Source organism: Ovis aries, chromosome 26 (assembly GCF_016772045.2).
Source record: "Ovis aries strain OAR_USU_Benz2616 breed Rambouillet chromosome 26, ARS-UI_Ramb_v3.0, whole genome shotgun sequence".
NCBI lineage: Eukaryota > Metazoa > Chordata > Mammalia > Artiodactyla > Bovidae > Ovis > Ovis aries.
The window spans coordinates 34,948,651-34,969,756 of NC_056079.1; the positions used below are offsets into that span (position 1 = coordinate 34,948,651).

General features: G+C 41.8%; 1 protein-coding gene across 2 annotated transcripts in view; it reads right to left on the reverse strand.

Annotated features, from left to right (window-relative positions):
- ZMAT4 (zinc finger matrin-type 4) overlaps window positions 1-21,106 on the reverse strand; it is a 373,991-nt gene that overhangs the window by 20,651 nt on the left and 332,234 nt on the right. The window contains exon 7 of one of the 2 annotated variants that reach the window (XM_027962639.3): window positions 1-14,309. This exon is cut by the window's left edge and continues 20,651 nt beyond it. The exons of the other annotated variant lie outside the window; for it this stretch is intronic. Within the exon in view, the coding sequence (XP_027818440.1) occupies window positions 14,183-14,309 (127 nt within the window). The 3' untranslated portion in view covers window positions 1-14,182. The remainder of the gene's footprint in view (window positions 14,310-21,106) is intronic. 2 annotated transcript variants of the gene reach the window in all.

Here is a 21,106-nt window from a genome sequence, read left to right on the forward strand (position 1 = left end):
AGGAGTTGGTGATGGACAGGGAAGTCTGGTGTGCTGCAGTCCACTGAAGCAACTGATGTATAAAATAGATAACTAATGAGAACTGACTGTATAGCACAGGGAACTCTACTCAATGGTCTGTGGTTACGGAAGGGAGAAGGAAATCCAAAAAGGAGGGAATACATGTGTATGTATAGCTGATTCACTTTGCTGTAGAGCAGAAACTAACGCAACACTGTAAAGCCGACTATACTCCAGTAATGTTTTTTTGTTTTTTGTTTTTTTTTTTAAGGAACTTGAGAGGAAGGAGGACAGGGAAGATGAAGGAAAAATGATACAAAGTGCAATAGGAAAGAATAAATCTGACTCCATATTGGATTTGTCTATTTCACTTGAATCTTTGTATTCTATCACGTTTGCTATAGGTTTGTCATAAAGGAATATTGCCTATAACTTAGAGAGTTCATAATGGCCCATCTCTGGGAACCCTGCTTCGCATGACTAAGCATTAACCTCAAATGCCTTTGTTTAGGTCACGGGAAACATCCTGATCAGATCCACTCGTGAATGGCTGCAGGAAAGAAGAAATTAATACATGCCCTCCCAGAATCTGGTCAAAACCAGGAGATTTTTGCAACATCTTCTGACCTTTCAACTTTACCTCTTCATCTCCCTCCTTCTTTGTTCCATAAAAGAAGTGAGCATCCAGATCCTAACGAGATGGTTCTGTAGGAGCCAGATGTAGTTCTGTAGATGACTGTTTCGTCATCTTCTCGGTCTGCTGGCTTTCCAAATAAAGTCTTTATTCCCTGTCCCGATACCTCATCTCCTGATTTATTGGCCCACTGTGTGGTGAGCAGATGGAGCTCGGACTCTGTAGCAAAAGTACTCAGGCACCTCCTGAGACAGGTAAGTGCTTTAAAAATGCTCTTTTGAAACCATCTTCATATTCCCCAGAGAATCACAACCATCTCTCTTTCTCTTCTCTTTTGCCCCAAGACAGTGTGGTTTATACATACAGTTTTGCTTGGGAATCTTTATATTGCTGGAATGAATGTCATGAAACCTAAAAAATAGAAATGAAGTCTGGAATGAAAGCACATTGTTTTTACTAGAGATTCTGGTGATTTGTGTGGGTGATTTGTGTTTTGCTGGGTCCAGGAGCACAGGTTTCCATCCGTCCGTCCATCACTGACTGTCAGAGATGAGGGTGCTCATGACCAGTGTCTGCAGTTTCCACCCCCCACCCCCATGCACCTGCCTGGAGCGAGCAAGGATGCAGGTCTCCAAAGGGACAGAGGAAGACAGGGGCAGGCTGGTAAGTTCCTCATCCATGTGGTGAGAAATTCATGCTGCTGTTCTGCTTACTGACTTCTGCTAAGTAGACAAAGGTCAGAATCAATACCAAGATGCAAGGGAAGGGAGCTTACTCAACTCCCCTCTTTATAAGATTTGAGGTGACCACTGACCCTGCAGGGGTTGTTAAAATGCCTCCCAAGCAAGTAAAGCTCACAAATCCAGTGTGCATCTCATGCATTGAGTTATCAACCCAGGTCTGTGTAAATCAGTGCTGAGGGATCTACTGAATAAAATGCATTATTATCTAAAGAGCATTCATTTTTCCCAAACTGTTGTCTCTACATGCAGTCCCTCATAGCTGAGGGGATGTCTCCACTGTCTAGTGTGCAAGCCAGAAATCTGTAAACAAGAGACACCTCACACACAATTGGTGACTGAGTGATGTTAATTCTAACCTCCACATGCCTTTCGAGCTTCTCCATTTCTGGTATTACTGGGATGGCCAGAGCATCCCCTGTTCTACCTCTTTTCCCTATTTCTTACTATCTTCCAACCCATCTACTGATTCATTTTGGAGGAAAGAAAACTTATTCAAACCCTTCTCTACTTAAAAGGATTCCCAGGTGGCAACAGTGATAAAGAACCTGCCTGCCAATGAAGAAGACACAAGAGATGTAAGATGGGTTGGGAAGATCCCCTGGAGGAGGGCATGACAACCCACTCCAGCATTCTTGCCTGGAGAATCCCATGGATAGAGGAGCCTGGCGGGCTACAATCTATGGGGTTGCAAAGAGTTAGACATGACTGAAGTGACTTAATATGCCCTACTTAAAACTCTCCAATGTCTCCTCCCTGCCTAAACCCCTTAGATATACACATTAGACTCTGATTGAGCTACTGAACATCTCTGCTTATTATTGGGTCAGCCAAAATGTTCATTTGGGTTATTTTGTATGATGTTATGAAAAACTAAATGAACTTTTGAGCCAGCCCAGTATTTCTCAACATCTGCCCTTCATCTTTCTTCATTTCCCCATCAAAATGCACATTAGCCGGATGGATCTTGGAGATCGCCAGAAAGGTACAAAACTGCTTTAAGCAAACACTTTGCATAATCGGCCCTGTTGGTCCGGAGATCTGGCCTCATAGTCACTACAGGGAACGTGCCCCAGGGACCTGCCACCCACGGGGAGGGTGGCCTCAGACCCAGGGGCCTGAGTACAGAGCTCTGATGGCTTCTCCCAGACCACAATTGAGGGCTGTTCCTCCCAGACAGAGACAGAGGGCAGCCAATATGTTGAGGCCAATCCTTGCCCTGAAGGCAGGGAGCCCTGAGGCAGCCTCTCTCAGTCTTCCAGTGATTTCCTCGGATGACAGGAATCTGGGTCACTTCTACCATCTTCCCTCACTCTTTCCTTTACCCCAGATCAGCCGGGAGGTCCAACGACTTCCCCAGTTTCTCCTGGACCACCCCACAGTTCCTCTCACAGCTGTTCCCCCAGGAATATCTCTGCACATTCGACCCTCTCTCAGCCTCTGATCATGGGGCGAAAGCCTCCTTTTTATCAGACGCATCCTCTCCAAGGTGTCTTATGACCCCTGGGTAAAATGATACATCATATATAAAAATAGTGTATTGCATATTATAACTAACCATAGCACTGCTAATCTTGGAGAAGTAAACGCTCGCATGTGTCCACGGCACCCCAGCTGTAATGCCATCACACCTCCCACTATACTGCATGGGCTCGTGGCGTCCAACGCAACACCTCTGTGTCCAGAGAGCTGAGCACAGGGATTGGCCTGCAGCCAGCAAGGATTCACTGGTGATGAGAGAAGTGCTCAGCACACAACAGGTGCTCAATGAATACACATTGACAGCGTGAATGAGAGATGCTTACTGACTATACAAATGAACACAAGAATGGATGCGTACAAGCTTGGAGGGCAGGGGCTCCAACAAGGTCCCGGAGAAACCCAAGGGAGAGAGAAAATATTGTGTTTCATACATAGGGACCAAGGTGTCAATGTGTATGCATGGCTGGGTCCCAATGTTGTTCACCTGAAACTGTCACATTATTTGTTAATCGGCTATACATACCCCAATACAACATAAAAAGTTAAAAGAAAAAAAAATCAAGAAAGAAAATGTTTTGTTTCCTTGAAAGAATAATGGAGGATAAGCCTATTCTGACAGGTATGGATCGTAAGACAGGTACAGAATTGTACTTCTGACATGTCAATTTAAAATATAACCATACGTCAAATACTGGACATTTTGTAATTTTGTTTTGTGGACTGTTTGGGTAATTAGGCTGTTATGAGCTGTTGTGTAGTGGAGGATGGACTAAGTATAGCCTGGATGTTTGTAAAAGATGTGCAATTTGTTGTAGGGAACATACAACCTTGTCTCTGAATGGGAAAGACGTGGATTTGCGTAAGAAACTCTAAAAGAAAGTCGTCACCAGGTTAAATGTTACTATCATAAAACTGTATTGCCAAGAGCAAGGTTCTTTTCAAGAAATGATATGGACCTGGAGGTTACTCTCCACTGGTTTTTTATTTAAGAAGAGATGCTGTATCTTAGGAAATATTAGTTATTCCAGGATGTATCTGCATTTGCAATTTCTCATTTTAAGAAAGGAAGTTTGTGATATAACCCAGTGTAAAAACTTGGATTCAAAAAGCCCAGTTTCTCTCCCTTGCTATCTAGGTGACTTTGAACAAGGACCTCCCAGAGACTAATCACCTATAAAAGGAGAATAATAATAAAACTTCCTATATGGGGTTCGTGAGGATCGAATGAGATAATAAATGTGAACACCGAAGGAATGGTGCTCAACGCACAACTGCTGCTCGATAAACACCGGCTTAATCGACAGCCAAGTCTGTCGTGGCATCGAAGCCTTTTGAAATGTCTGAGATGAATTTCCAGCATGGTGTTTCTCCAAAATCCAAATCTACTTGGAAAGCCTGTGCATCATAACCCTCTCTCCCTCTCACCGGACTCACTTAACTGCTTTGGGCTGGATTCCCTACCCCAGTCTGAAGAGACCTCTTTTCTCGCCAGGTCTGAGAGATGTCCCCAGGCAGGTTCCCACTCTCACGGTCCTCTTCCCATCCATCAAGCCACTATTGCTACTGCCACTGTCAGAGACTGCAGTCCGCTTCCGGGCCTCCCGATCTTACCTTCCATAAACACGTGCAGTTATAAAACTGGGATTTGGGTGCTTAATTCCATGTCCTTTTCTGCTGGACCTTTGTCTCCCATCCCTGCACCTACTCTTCAAATCCTCATGTTCTCTCCCTCCTCTGCTTCCTAAAACCTGTGTCTTACTCCCCTGGTGGCCCAGGGCTTAAGATGTCACCTTCCAATGAAGGGGGTTAAGATTTGATCCTGGTCAGTTAGCCAAGATCCCACATGCCTCATGACCAGCAAACCAAACAAAACATGAAACAGAAACAATACTGTAAGAAATTCATTAAAGGCTTTTTAAAAAATGGCCCACATCAGAAAAAAAAAAATCTTAAAAAACAAAACCAAAACCCTTTGTCCTGGAAAGGATCTGATAAGTTACTTCCACTAGGGGTTTTGCAATACACTGAACTCATATTCATTGAACTCTTTTCTGAACTAGGCACTGTGTCCCTTCTTGCCATTTATTTTAAAGGAGACCATATGTTAGAATATACGAATAAACATAAATCAAACTCTACTGGGAGAACTTGAGCAAGCAGTTGAAGTTGGTTGAGAAGGAAGATGCTGTCCCCATGCTAAACGGATCAGGAGCACTGACTGTCTCATACTCAAATGATATCCTAGGGGACTGCTCATGAACTTTGACTCTAAGGAAGTGTGGTGGCTTTCAAATTCATCCTCATATTTGTTCACACGCCTGCCTTCATGAGGAGGAGTCTCAGCTCAGACTCCCCTTAAAGTGTGGCCAGACTTGACTCCTTTCTAATAAACAGGAAAAACGGTAGAGTTAATGGTGTCTGACCTTAAATACTTGGTCACACAAGGTGCTGTGTCTTCCTCTTGGATTTCTCATTCTGGAAGCAGCTGGCTGCATCTCATGGAGAGAGAGCCACGTAATGAGAACAGAGACCTCCTGCCAATAGCCAAGTCGGTATGCCGTCTTGAAAGCACATGCCTCAGCCCCAGTCAAGCCTTCAGATAAGACTATGTCACACGCCATTCCCGGTTCCCAGACTGTGAAATGGAGTCGCTCAGTCGTGTCCGACTCTTTGCGACCCCATAAACTGCAGCCTGCCGGGCTCCTCTGTCCATGGGATTTTCCAGGCAAGTACTGGAATGGATTGCCATTTCCTTCTCCAGGGGATCTTCCCAACCCAGGGCTTGAACCCAAGTCTCCAGCATTGTAGACAGACACTTTACCATCTGAGCCACCAGGGAAGTCCCAGACTGTGAGATAGCCAATATGTGCTGTTGGGAGCGCCTTAGTTTGGGGATACTCTGTTACCCAGAGATAGTTAATATAGAGGAAGCTGGATATTATGATGTTGTACAGTTAGTTAGAAGTCATGGTGTTTCAAGGTGGCTGCTGAGTTCCTTGTACGATCACAAGAAAATGGGCCTAAAATGCTAAAACCAACAGCACTGACGACCTCCAAAGGCACAGCTGACTCTCATCCCAGGAGAGGGATGCCTGGACCACAAGTGTCTTGGAGGACCAAAATAAAGGCGCCTTACATTCATGCATCATTTCGTGCCTGAAGTCATCTGATCTTCACAATAACCCCACTGGGAATGCAGGGAAATTATAATTATAAATACATTTTGTAGATGATAAAAAGTGAATGCCCAAGTTTCATAGATAATGAGGGATATGGATGGGGTGAGAATTCAGATCCCTGAATGTAAATCCAACATAATTTCTTCTATATTATGCTCTCTGCATGAATTTATTCCCAAGCCAATGACTGTGTTAGTTAATAGTGGAGAGGAAAGAAATAAACACTTTCTGATTATTCATTCTGTGCCAAGAAGTACAGCAGGTGTTTCACACACATGATTTCATTTAATCTTCACACCCATTGGCATAGCTCTTGTTATTTTAGTATTTCTGTCCTTGAAATTCCTTGTAGTTATAACCTGACATGATATAAGGTCAAGGTCTGTCACCCCTGAGTAATTTTTTGTCACATAAAGGCTTTTGTATTAGGGTAAAAGGCAAGAATAGAGCAGGCTTCAACTACAACTACCAACATCAAGGTCACCTCCCATTTCTGCTTTTGTTTTTGGTAAATACAAACCCATCACCATCTCTAACACAAGCAAAAAAGTTAACACCACAAAGTGATTTGGGTTCTGGAAATACATCAATGTAAAAACTAAATATAAACTTCTGCCCTCACCAAGCTCTCTGAAAAGTGTCAAGCAATCCGACATGTACGGAAACCAAGTAAAAATCTGTGTGGGAAACGTCATTCTGTCCCACGCTACTTCCTCATCCAGTTGGGTCATCGACGGCCAATCTTTTTATTTGTTCTCCATCAACTGCCTCACAAAGACTTTTTAAGAAATTGGGATATAGTTGCCTTACAACGTCATGTTAGTTTCTGCCACAGAAGAAGGTGAATCGGCTGTGGGCACACACATATCCCCTCCCTCCGGGCGCTCCCCACCTCCCCTCTAGGTCATCACAGAGCGTGGAGATCAGTCCTCTCTGGTATTCAGCAGGTTCCCGCCAGCTGTCTATTTTACACACAGCAGTGTATATACGTCGATCCCAATCTCAGAATTCATCCCACCCACCTCTTCCCCCACGATATGCACATACCTGCTCGCTACGTCTGCCTCTCTGTTCCTGCCCTGCCAAAGGGTCATCTGTACCATTTTTCTAGATTCCATACACATGTGTTAATGTTTGGTATTTGCGTTTCTCTTTCCGACTTACTTCACTTTGTCCGATAGACTCTAAGTCCCACTACATCTCCACAAATGACCCAATTCCATTCCTCTTTATGGATGAATAATGTTTCATTGTCTATACGTAGCAAATACTTCTTAGTCACAATCTAGGATACCTTCAGATATCACAGTCTTCAAGATTAATCACCACAACAAAAGCAACAGCTAACCTGCTTGTCCAGGAGAAGCCCTATGGGTAACGCTATGGTAACAATCTTATCTGTTTCTCAGACCCCCATGAGACCAGCACAGGGATCCAGTTCTATGGATGAAGAAACCAAAACCCAGAGAGGTTAAGCTACTTGCTCAAGGTCAAACCATGAGTGAGTCACGTGCCAGCTAGCAATGGTAATGTCAGAACCCAAGTTCTTCACTACAAAGGGATGTGGTCTCTCCTCAGGTCCCCACCCCTTCATTCTCAGCAGCAGAGGTTCCCTCTTCACTGATAAGACTGATCTGTGGAACAGCCCACCCGCCTCCTCCTCTCCAGTAAATCACACACCATGATCGCTTCCGGTTCTCCTTCCAGTTTCAGAGTGTGGGTCCTCCTCCTGCCTTTAGCTCTCTGCCTCTGCTTCTCCTAGGACTTTCCTTCCCTGTGAAAAGTGGATTTATGCAGTGAAGGGTCTGTACCCTCAACTTCCCTTCCTCCCCTTTCTTCACCCTTTGACACCCCACAAACCATCTTCTCTCCCGACCTCTCCACAAACTGCTTTTGCTGAGATCATCAAACCAGCCCACTTCTACACTCTCCAGCGAACAGGTAGAAATTATTTCATCAGAATTCCCTCTTGCATTTGACTCTGCTATGACTCCTTCCTTCTTCAAAATCTGTCCAGTGCTCCAAGGTGCTCACCACATGATCCTCTCCCCATATAACTACTCATTTTTGATGTCCTTCATTACCCATACTTAAACGGTTTCTATGGTTTTATCCTTGCTTTCCTCTCCTTTCACCTTTCATCCTCTTTCTATACAATAGGACTCAGGCTCTTCAGTTTAATAACCACCTAATTTGAGGATTCCCAAATCCCTAGATGTGGAAACACTCCTCAGTGATGTTTGCCCCTCCCAACTCTTGTATCCATTTTTAGGTGGAAAATCTTTCTTAATGCTCTGCAGATAACTCAAACTTAACATGACTAAAGCTAAATTCACAATTCCCCTCCTTTCAGATCAGCTCTTCCTCCCTTATTCAAGTGATAGCACTACCATCTCTTCCAGTTCTTGAGTCTGGAAGTTGGAGTTATAAAGATCACTTTCACTCTTCCCTTTCTTCAGCTCCTAGTATTGATCCTATTAATAATATTGTTGTAGATAATACTGTGTATCTTACTCCACCCAGTCCTAAAACCCACCCTCCTAGTGCAGGAGCTCATCACCTCTTGCCTGGATCACCTTGTTGCTATTGTTCTTGTTTGTATGCATGCAGGCATGCCTGCATGCATACTAAGTCGCTTCATTCATGTCAGACTCTTTGCAACCCCATGGACTGCAGCCCACCAGCCTCCACTGTCCATGGGATTCTCCAGGCAAGAATACTGGAGTGGGTTGCCATGCCCTCCTCCAAGGGAGCTTCTGGACCCAGGGATCGAACCCGTGTCTCTTACATCTCCTGCACTGGCAGCTGGGTTCTTCACTACTAGCACTACCTGGGAAACCATAGTTGTTGTTTAGTCGCTAAATCATGTCTGTCTCTTTGCAACCCCATGAACTATAGCCCACCACGCTCCTCTGTCCATGGGACTTCCCAGGCAAGAATACTGGAATGAGTTTCCTTCTCTGGGGGATCTTCATTACCAAAGATTGGAACCCACATCTCTTGCTTGGCAGGCAGATTCTTTATCACTGAGCCAGCAGGGAGCCCTGACTTACTGTAATAATTGATTAACTGTTTTCTCCAGTTCTACAGTTGTCCAATCTGTTGCTTTTCCTTTTTTTTTAAATTGCAGTATAATTGCTTTACAATGTTATGTTAGTTTCTGCTGTACAATGAAGTGAATCAGCTACATATATACACATATCCCTTCCCTTCAGTCATGTCCGACCCTTTGCAACCCCATGGTTGCTGCACACCAGGCCTCCCTGTCCATCACCACCTCCCAGAGCTTACTCAAACTCATGTCCATTGAGTCAGTGATGCCATCCAACCATCTCATCTTCTGTCCTCCCCTTCTCCTCCTGCCTTCAATCTTTCCCAGCATCAGGGTCTTTTCCAAGGAGTCAGTTCTTCATCATGTGGCCAAAGTATTGGAGTTTCAACTTCAGACTCAGTCCTTCCAATGAATATTCAGGACTGATCTTCTTTACGATGGACTGGTTAGATCTCCTCACAGTCCAAGGGACTCTTAAGAGTCTTCTCCAACACCACAGTTCAACAGCATCAGTTCTTCAGTGCTCAGCTTTCTTTATGGTCCAACTCTCACATCCATACATGACTACTGGAAAAACCATAGCCTTGATTAGACAGACATTTGTTGGCAAAGTAATGTCTCTGCTTTTAATATGCTGTCTAGGTTGGTCATAACTTTTTTTCCAAGGAGCAAGTGTCTTTTAATTTCATGGTTGCAGTCACCATCTGCAGTGATTTTGAAGTCCAAGAAAATAGTTTGTTACTGTTTCCATTGTTTTCCTGTCTGTTTGTTATGAAGTAATGGGACCAGATGCCATGATCTTTTGTTTTTTTAAATGGTGAGTTTTAAAACAGCTTTTTCACTCTCCTCTTTCACGTTCATCAAGAGACTTTTTAGTTCCTCTTCACTTTCTGCCATAAGGGTGGTGTCATCTGCGTATCTGAGCTGATTGATATTTCTCCCAGCAATCTTGATTCCAGCTTGTGCTTCATCCAGCCTGGCAATTCACAAGATGTACTCTGCATATAAGTTACATAAGCAGGGTGACAATATACAGCCTTGATGATGATGATGAAGTCACTCAGTTGTGTCCAACTCTTCCTGACCCCATGGACTATATCCTACGAGGCTCCTCTGTCCATGGAGTTTTCCAGGCAAGCGCACTGGAGTGGGTTGCCATTTCCTTCTCCAGGGGATCTTCCCAATGCAGGGACTGAACCCAGGTCTCCTGCACTGCAGGCAGACGCTTTATCCTCTGAGCCACCAAATTTGAGGTACTCCTTTTCCAATTTTGAACCAGCATGTTGTTCCATGCCCAGTTCTAACTGTTGCTTGTTGACCTGCATACAGGCTTCTCAGGAGGCAGGTCAGGTGGTCTGGTGGCTCTATTTTTAGTTTTTTAAGGAAGTGCCATCTGGTTCTCCATGGTGGCTATACCAGTTTGCATCCACACCAGCCATGTAGAAGGTCTCCCCTTTCTTCCACACCCTCTCTAGCATTTATTATTTGTAGATTTTTAGATGATGGTCTTTCCAACCTGTGCAAAATAATACCTCAAAAACATATCAGTGTGACTCTACGATCTGTAAGACTTTCCATTTCCTGTACCTCTACTCATCAACAACTTAAGTCAACTCAAGTCAAGCACCACCTCTTCTAGGAAGTCTTCTAGCTTGGTTCCCCATCTTTTGGCCTTCCTGCTTTCCCCTAATATGGCATTTTTCCATATCATATTAACATTTTCTGTCTCTGATCATCTTTAATATTAGAATACATTACATGCTTCCTATGTGCTGGCCCCTTCCAGGCACTGGGGATAGAACAGTACAAGTGACCCAGAAAATCCCCGTTCCTCTGGGATTTTTATACTATTTGTGAAAGCACAGATACAGGGATGGATGGCTAGATAAACAGATAGATAGAAATATCAGAAAGGAACATGTGCTAGGCAGGGAATCAAAACAAGATGATATGACACAGAATATTTTGGAGTTTTTAAGCTGAGCTGGCTGACAAGAGGGGCTAGTCACATGATGATTGCTTAAAAAATAATAATTTAAAAAAAAAAAAAACATTATAAGGAGAAATTCCAGGATGTGTACGAAATACTAGTTCAGGCAGAAAAAGTTTTCGCTGTTAGAAAATCAGAAAAAACACCACACGGGAGGCCTGGAGCAGCACAGTGGGCAGGGGGGAACTGGTCTGAGCTGACAGAGAGGTGGGCAGAGGTCAGATGACATCGGGTTCCATGAAGGATAAAGCATCTCAGTTCTCCTCTGTGTACAATGGGAAGTCTTCAGTGGATTTTCAGTAAAAGAGAATAAGATCTGGGTTACATTTTTAAAAGCTCACTCTGACTGTGTATGAGGAATGGTAAATAGAGAGACAAATGTGCCCCCAGGGAGCAAGTTAGAGGGCAAGTACACCAAGTCCAGAAAAGGCAGAGGTCAGAGGCTGGGACTAGAATGCTAAGTGACAGAGAGATGCAGACCGATCTGAGATGTGGAGACTGGAGGGAAAGAAAAGGATCACGATTAATTTCTAGACTTTTGCCTTGAGAAGCTGAATAAACTGTAGTGTTGTTTAGAAATATGTGGTGATTGGGGGGAAGGAGGAAGGAGGTTGTGGAGGGAAAGTAAGTGTTCTTTTTATTTTTCTTTCTTACTTTTTTTTTTTATTATTTTGTGGAGTTACCAAAAAATTTAAAAATTTTTATTTTTAAAAATGGAAGTAAATTGATTTATAATACCAAATTCGTTTCAGATATACACCATAGTAATGCAATAATTTTATAAATTATAGTCAACTTAAAGTTATTATAAAATACTGGCTATATTCCCTGTGCTATACAATATATCCTTGCAACATATTTACTTTATAGGTAATAGTATCTCCTAGTCTCCTAACCCTAACCCTCGTCCTGCCACACTGGTAACCACCAGCTTATACTTTACTGTTTCTGTATTGTTATTTGTTTATTTGTTTCTTAGATTCAGCATATAAGTGATAACATACCTTTTTCCAAAAAAGACATACATATGGCCAATAGGCACATGAAAAAAATGCACAAAAATAGGAAAATGTAAATCAAAACCCCAATGAAGTATCACCTCACACCTGTCAGAATGACCATCATCGAAAAGACAGCAAATAACAAGTGCTGGCAAGGATTTGGGGATCAAGGCACACTGTTGATGGGAATGCAAACTGGTATAACCGCTATGAAAAATAGCATGCAGATTCTCCAGAAATCTGGAAATAGAACCACTACCCAATCCAGCAATTCCATTTTTGGGTCTATAACTGAAGAAAATGAAAACAATAATTCAAAAAAGACACATGCACCCTAATGTTCACAGAAGCCCTATTTACAACAGCCATAAGACAGAGGAAACCTAAGCGTCCATCAATAGGTCAATGGATAAAGAAGATACACACATTATGGATTATCACTCAGCTATGAAGAGAATAAAACTTTGCCATTTGCAATAACACAGACAGGTCAAGAAGGCATTATGATTAGTGAAATAAGTCAGACAAAGAAAGAGAAATACTGTATATTATCAAGATTTCTCTTTCATGCTAAGTTTGAGGTCTGAATAGATAGTCTGGAGTTCCAGGGAAAAGTGTATATATACATACATATACCATCAAATGTATATATGTATATATATATACATGTATATATATGTATATATAGTGCATGTGTATGTGTGTGTGTATATATATATTCATATAGATAAATAGTATGTATGTCATTGAAATAGATCCCTTTTGGAAAATGTGTTAATAGAGAAGAACAGAGCACCCAGGGATGGTACCTATAAGACTCTTTGTGACCAGACTTTTTTGATAAGCCTCCTTGCTAGGAATTTTAGAGATGCTGGGGCTGAGCAGGGACTTGGAAGTCTTTGTAAGTTTCTCCCTTTTTGTTCCCTGAAGGAGGTCTGTGCCCTATCTCCTGTCCTCAAGCAGTTTCAGGAGATGGCCCTGCCACTGTGATCCTAGGACACCACCCAGTAAATTTCCCGCTCCACCCATTCACAAACTAGCTAGGCTATTTTCTTCAGAAAGATCTTCCATAACCCTGTCAAATTTTAAATATATACATTGGAAGCAAAATAGACAATTTCACCAAGGGAAATTGGACATTCTATCATAACTCGCTGTCCTGAACAAATTATATAAATAATAATACTTGCAACCACAGATGGTCTATTTCCCGGGAAAGCTCTGTAATAAATCCCTAAGCTATAGGGATGTACCAGCAGAAAATGTGTTTTGGTTTTTTTTTTTTTTCCTTTTTTACTCACCAGTGGGAAAACAAAACATTATTTTCTCTCTCCCTCAAATAAATTTCAGCAATTCAAATTAGTTTCAGATGAAACCATGTATTCTCCAGGTGGTGTTTCAATTCTTTAGTATTCTTGGTTCAATTCATTTCCAGGTGGATATTAATTATCTTACACATGTGATTCTAGAGTATTTTTATTAAAGTCATCAGTTCCATTAAAAATGGTCTTTCATTTATAATTTTTCTATGTACCTAAAGCAAAGAGATTTGGAATGCCATTCATTAATAAAACAAGGTCATTTTCTTGAGAAAATTGGAAACCTCTAAAGTTCCTCTTTAATTTTTTCAGAGCAGGACTAAATGACTCAGCACTTGATGCTCTGAACTTTGATCTGGTACTTAACTGTCTTTCCTTCTGTTGTTATCCGGCTGCTTTGTTAGTGTGCTGTGGCAGTTTTGTAGTGTGCTAACACGGCTAGACTGAATGTTTACTACAATCTCCTCCACTGTCTTGTTCCAGTTTTGTCTTTTCACGCTTGAAGATCAAGGCTTTTGCGGCTCACACAGACCAGCATCTGATTCCCCTGCAGAATGCACCCTTCCCCGAGGTGGGTGGTGATGACCAGTGAGTACTAACGAGGGATTCTGTCCATCCTCGTGGCTTCCAGCTGGTGATCAGGAATTCAAGCTCATCCTGGCACTTCTCCACTTTCAATCCCTTTCTCCTTCCAACAGCCTGGACTGCATCCTCCAAGCCCCAGCTTCTGATGTAAAAGCAACAGCCTTAGAGAGTATTTAGCCAGCTGCCACAGATGCCGGAGGTCAAAAACCTCTGTTGTGGATACCTGGTGGCGGATGGGGGAAGTTGTTCATGATGCTGCTTTTTCCTCTCTGCTCCTTTCCCAGCACCAAATGACACATCTGCCTCCGGGCTTTATCTTGATCCTCTCTGTGAAAGTGAACATATTAGTTGCTTCAGTCGTGTCCAACTATTTGCAACCCCATGGACTGTAGCCCACCAGGCTCCTCTGTCCACGGGATTTCCCAGGCAAGATACTGGAGTGTATCACTTCTCCAGGGGATCTTCCTGACCCAGGGATTGAACCCAGGTCTCCTGCATTGTAGGCAGATTCTTTACCATCTGAGCCATCAGAGAAGCCCTCTCTAGTTAACTCCAACATCCCCATTTTAAGCCTTGGCTTGTATCTGCACTCCATATCTATTTCCAGCTACCTACAGGACATTCTCATCCCTTCAAAAGCAATGCATTTAAAGCTAAACTGACTAAAATCCCTGCCAGCCTCCATCAGCACCCCTTCCATCTTCTAGACTGGACAAAGGCAGGTACCTTTGACCCTTGCCTTTGTTTTCTTCTCAGCAATGGTTTTCAAATGGTTCCTAAGAGTTCTAGAAAACAGTAGGGGCTCAGGAAGAAGTCCAGTGGGTAACACTTTTGACCCTACATGTCCAGTTCCAATAGACAGAGTTCTGTTTTCATGGAATTCCACATGCAGCTATTTTAAGAGTTCTGCTATTGACTGTGGCATCTTCATGAAAAGTCCTATCCTTGGCATGTCCCAGAGCCACATGTCACCCTCTGCCCTCCTCACTGCTAGTATCTGTGGGGCTGCAGGCCTGTCTTGCTCATCCTGTGAGAACATTGGTGAGGAACAACCTCACTCCACCCTCACACTCATCACTGGGGGCATCACAGTTTCCAAATGTCAGCCAGGCTCCTAGGGGAAAAATCAACCACCGCCTCCCAGTGGACAAGCCAGGCTCCCATGGGAAAAACCAACCACCGACTCCCAGCGGACGAGCCAGGCTCCCATCGGAAAAACCAACCACCACCTCCCAGTGGACGAGCTGGGCTCCTGTCGGAGAAACCAACCACCGCCTCCTAATGGGCAAACTAGATTTTTCATCTCTTCCTACTTGACTCTTTCTGGTATGAAGTGACTCTGTTTTTTACTCTGTTTGAAATGCTTTTCTTCCTTGGCTTCTAAAGCATTAGTCTGCTCTGTTCTCCTGCTATTTGAAAAGAAATAAAAAGGCATCATTATGGGAAAAGGGGATGACGTCACTTCCTTTTGTCACCCTGTGTGTGGGCATGTCCATCAGTGTGTGTGTCCCTGTGTTTTCCATATACTCTCTTCGAATGCTCTCATCTCTTCCTGGTTCATCCACTTCAACAATCTTCTATGAGCTGATGACCCTTGAGTCACATCTCAATCACCATTTATGATTTGCACACCAATCTCAAAAAACCAAATGTCCACTGGAATCTTGACCTGAACACTCCTAGACCTTTACAATCATACCATCTACAAATGAACCCATCCTTGTTCACCAGCCCAGGTTCATCTCATCCAAGTGTATTTCTCTCATTTATTCATGCCTGTACTAGTCTCTCCTTTCTCTTGATTCCTTGCATGATGGTATATAAGGTCATTCTCAGATATTAACATTTAAATATTCTTTTATTATGTACTTCTATTGTTTCCTCATATAAACTCTAGGCTTCTTGAAGGCAGGGATCACACCATTGGCTGGTCTTCTAGACTCACATTACCTGACATTTAGCTACACATAGAGCCAACATATGAAATGGTATAGAATTATTCTCCAGTATTTGGCTCAACTAATAAAATAAGATGCCAGAAAATCATAACTGCATCTGCTCTCTAAATCCAAAAGTAACAGATGCAATCCATCTTATTTGAGTACTACTAACAGGAGAAATCATTCTAAAGTGGAAAAATGTAAGGCAAAAATGTTCTAAAATAGATTTTAAAGTTTGACTTAGAGTTATGCCTTAAACATTTTCACCTGCATGACTTTGCATGACTTGATAATCCATCTTTCTCCAACTTCAGCCCTCTGACTGGACAAGGGCATATGAAGACAGATGAGAAAGGCATAATTTATTTGGCTATAGGGCTCTGTCTTAGAGATAGTCAATCCTTGATTCTGAAAGCCAGTCAGAAATTGGGGGACTAAGGGGCGGCTGGGAAACAGAAGTGGGGCTTCCAGCTTTGCTTCCTGTGGCCAGTCTCCCGGTCCAAGGACAACTGCTGACCTTCCACCCTGTGGCCACAGGAGGAGCGGCCTCTCCACTCTCTTATGCCAGGTTCCCCCAGACTCTCAGAAGCTTCACAAATCTGCTATCTACTACCTTTCTCTGACTGAGAACGATGAAACAACAATGAAGCTACTTATTCCCTGCTAGCCTGCCAAAATGATTAAAAAAAAAAAAAATGATGAGTCATGAGCTCAGTACATCCATAGTTACTTTAGAATACTTGAAATCTTGGCTTGACGGGCCCTAAGCAAGAGGAATGAAAGGAATCACTATGGACAAAGCCACAATGAGAAGGAGGTCTAGAAATCCTATGCAGGAGAAATAGTTAGCTCCTTGAGTCACATTTCTCACTTTCCCTTTTAAATCCAGATTATATAGAAGCAGATGCTATTTCTCCATCCTTCGGCCCCAAAAGGCCAAGCCTGACCTGCCAGCTCCAGTCCCCCTCTGCCCTCTTTGCCCTGCTCAATGACATGCTTTAAATGTCTACATCAATCCCTCCCATCCAAACTCCTCACAGATGAGATTCTCATATTTGTCATCCTATTGTACAACTAGCCCTGGGACTTCTATGGGAAAGAGACAAAAGTAACTTTTTTCTTCTTCTTCATTAATTAACTATTAGGCATGTGTGCAGGGAAGGGTATCATGATAAAGAAGAAAGCCATTGCCTGAAATCAGACCCCAAGGCAGGTCCAGTGGTCCAGCCTGTCACATCGTCTCTGGGGAATGGCAAAATTACTCACAATTAACAGAGAACATTTTGGAATGATATTTGGTGACTTTGGTTATTCTATATGCTATGTTGGCCTCAACCCTAATTAGATGGTTGAGGAAAGAAAGACTATTAATTGTTTAGCATCCATTGTGGACACAGGATGAGGTATTTTAATCAAAAGATATAGGAATAATCCTTCTTCAAGGTTAAAAGAAAAATTACCTTCATGGATAGTAAAAAAAAAAAAAATCTGCTTTGGAATAATAAAGCAGTTCTTGTTATGAATATCTGACTCAGGCTGACTCTTTAATCTGTGTGCTACCTTATAGAAGCTAATCATATGCTATCAATGCCTAGAACCATACACTAGAGCTTGTGTTAGAAGCTTGAAGAGAAAACAAATAATTAGAATTGATTTTCAACAGAAGTTGGACAGATAAATGCATCTAATCATCATTCTTTGATCACAACTGTCACTTATTCCTAATGTAATTTGCATCCCTGGTTTCTTCTGAGGAATCACCATGAAATATCCTATCAGATGTTATAAGATTTAAATCATCATACATTAGACATGAGGGCTCTTCAAAGAAAACCCAGAAAATAGGGCATTTTGAGTGAAGAAAGCAAAGGCTTTTGGGGTAAAGTCTTAGAAGGCAAAGCTTCTGTGACAGTCCAGACAATGACACGGCAAGCGCTTTCTTGATGCTTCACTCTGTTCATACTTGTCACCCCTCCTGCATCCTCAGACCACCTTTGCTCTTCCCTTCCCAGCTCAGGTTCCCAGCTGCTACAGAAATTAAAAGCTGCACCTAGAATGTGCATTCCTGGTGACATTTTCTTGGACACACAGCAGGGATGCTATGCCTGGTCACCCAGTTCCACTGCAGTTGGCAGCTGCTCAGATAATTTGTCAGCCTCCATCGCTGAGACGGGCCACCAGCCCTCTCTCCTGCAATTTCAATGGACCCTGAAATGAGAGGTCACTCTTGGGGATTCCAAAGCTTTCGTGTTTAGGCATTTAAAAAGGGCACGATTGCTTGAAGGATAAGGAATGTAATTTGTTAGTTTGCCATTCTCTGCTAAGTGACTTGGAACCTAGAATGCAGTGGATCACTCTGTCATGACTGACTCAGCTATTGACCCAATAAATGGTTGACCTGGAGTTCTTTCACCATGACTTATTGTTTCAATGAAAATGTCCAGCTCGTGAGTGGAGCAAATTCCATCAGTAGAATGAACTCTCAAGATTCAATATAGAACTACCCATTGTGTGTTCTAGAAGGTTGACTAATTAGTGGCTTGAGACTTGGTTTCTTGAGAGTTAAATTTAAATGAGAAATGCCTCCTCAATGTGCATACATACATGAAATCTGCTGGTAGATCTTTAACTTGTACTGATGTTTTTTTTGAAATACTGGTGTGAGGGAGCCTAACTCCTTTCCTGTCACTTTTAGAAGGGGAACAGCAAATGTCTTCCTTCTAATCTAGTAAATTTCTTGTCTGTAATGAATTGCTCAGATTACATTGTGAATTGGTCTCTCTCTTACACAGAAGGCATCCTTTTTACGTGCAGGATTCTCATGAAATAATACAATCGTGACATCTAGTTCCACGAAATAGAAAACTGTGTAGTTTGTTTAAAAGGGTCCTTTCTATTATAGATACTCAAGAGCAACTCAATAAGTTGCCTGACCATGAAAATCTTAACTGTTAGGAAATTTATCTTATTTAGCCCTGGAAAGATGTTAGAACACAGAATCTATTGTTTGAGTTTTATCCATTATCAAGGAAGCCAAATCAGAGGTCTGAAACTTCTCTATTTGGGGCTATTATAAGATCATTCTTGTTAGAACAGGAATAAATTCGGCAGTGATGGTTTTGGAATCAAACACAGTAAAGAGCACATGTTAGCCTGTTAGGTGTCTTTAGAAAAAAGAGCACTTAAATAAGGAAGCAAAAAGACAGATATATCTCTGGGGAGTATAACAGGACCAGAAGCTGTGAGTAGAACTTTGAAGTAATTGTGTCCTGAACTTGAAATGTCACCAACATTTTGAAAGCTAGCTAGGTTTTGATTTGTATTTGACTACTCAGCATGACACGGACTGAGGTTTCTCTGTGACCCTAAAACCTATAGAAAAGAAAATACACTTTCCTATTTTCTGTTAAGGACTATTCAAAGTGACACATATATACTATAATGATGCTCAAAAATGTATATTCAGACTGAGGCCCAGATTCTGATTGCGTCTTGCTATGCTTAACCCACTATAGAATGGCCTGGAAAATTTTAACTTAAAATTTTAAGGAAAAAAAAAACAAACAAAAGTCTTCAAAATGTTTATTGCTGAGTTATAACTTAAATAACAGTAGTTAACACCTGCAGAGGTGACTCCCTAACAGGAAGATCATTTGTTTTTTGAGAAAATCCTTCCAGATTCTGGAAGATAGGGCCATTTATCAAATGCTGTGAATCAAAGTCAGATTTAATAAGTTAATGTTGAGATTAGCTAGAATCTAGCATGAGCTGCAGCAGACAGATGCCTGCATAAAAAAGGATACATATTATTTTTCAATGGAGAAATAAAAAATGCAAATGAAGAAGAAAAATGTGGTCTGTGTTAACAGAATGGTAAAGAAAAATCTCTCCAAGGAGTCTCAAAAGAATATTAGAAGAATGACTTTAGGAAATGCATCCAAGAGTATAGTCCCATTTATTTTATTTACTTTCAAGGTTTATAACTCCCAGTCTTTGGAGAATAGAGTGCTAATTACTGATGACTGACAAAATGTAACTGGTAATCAGAGCCAGAGAAAGTCAGAAGCCTGAGTAGGAATCAAAGTGTAAAGACCACACACACACTGGGAGCATTCAAAAAATTTTCTCCATAAAAAAGAATGAAATAATGTCATCTGAAGCAACAAGGAGAACCTAGAGACTGTCACAGTGAGAGAAGTAAATCAGACAGAGAAAGATAAATATCATATGATATCATTTATATGTGGAATCTAAAATATGATACAAATGAATCTGTGAAACAGACTCATAGATATGGAGAACAGACTTATGATTGCCAAGAGGGGAGAGTGGGGGAAGGGAAGGATGGATTGGGAGTTGGGGATTAGCAGATGTAAAGTACTGTGTGTATATATATATATATATATATATATATATATATATATAGAGAGAGAGAGAGAGAGAGAGAGAGAGAGAACGGATAAACAACACGGTCCTATTGTGTAGCACCGGGGATGCTATCAATATCCTGTAATAAATCATCATGGAATGCTATTCAATATCCATGCAATAAATATATATATATAGGATATATATATATATGAATATATGAATATATATTATATATATTATATATATATTGAATATATATATATTCAATATCCATGCAATAAATAAATCCTATATATATATATATGAGAAACTTAATTACTTTGCTGTACAGCAGAAATTAACACAACGTTGTAAATCAATGATACTGTAATAAAATAAATTATTAAAAAGTGTTCTTTCGGATGCAGCAAGATTGAATACCAAGGTTGACACCGTGTGAAATGAGGACTTGGAACAGGTGGAAGTCAATAGACCCCAACAAACTCAGCATGGGACTAGCCTTCTAAAGGCTGTCCTAGATAATTCTTTATATTGCACAGTCTGATTTAGGTCAATTTGGGTTCTAAACCTTGAATGGGCCTGAACTTTTGCTTGAGTACAAAACCCCAACTTGGAGCAAGCAACTAAACTTTGCTGTAAAGAATTCTGGAGCAATCTTAACAGAAGGAACGTGTGTGTCACTTAGTCATGTCCGACTCTTTGTGACCCCATGGACTATAGCCTGCCCGGCTCCCCTGTCCATGGGGATTCTCCATGCAAGAATACTGGAGTGAGTTGCCATTTCCTTCTCCAGGGGATCTTCTGAATCCATGG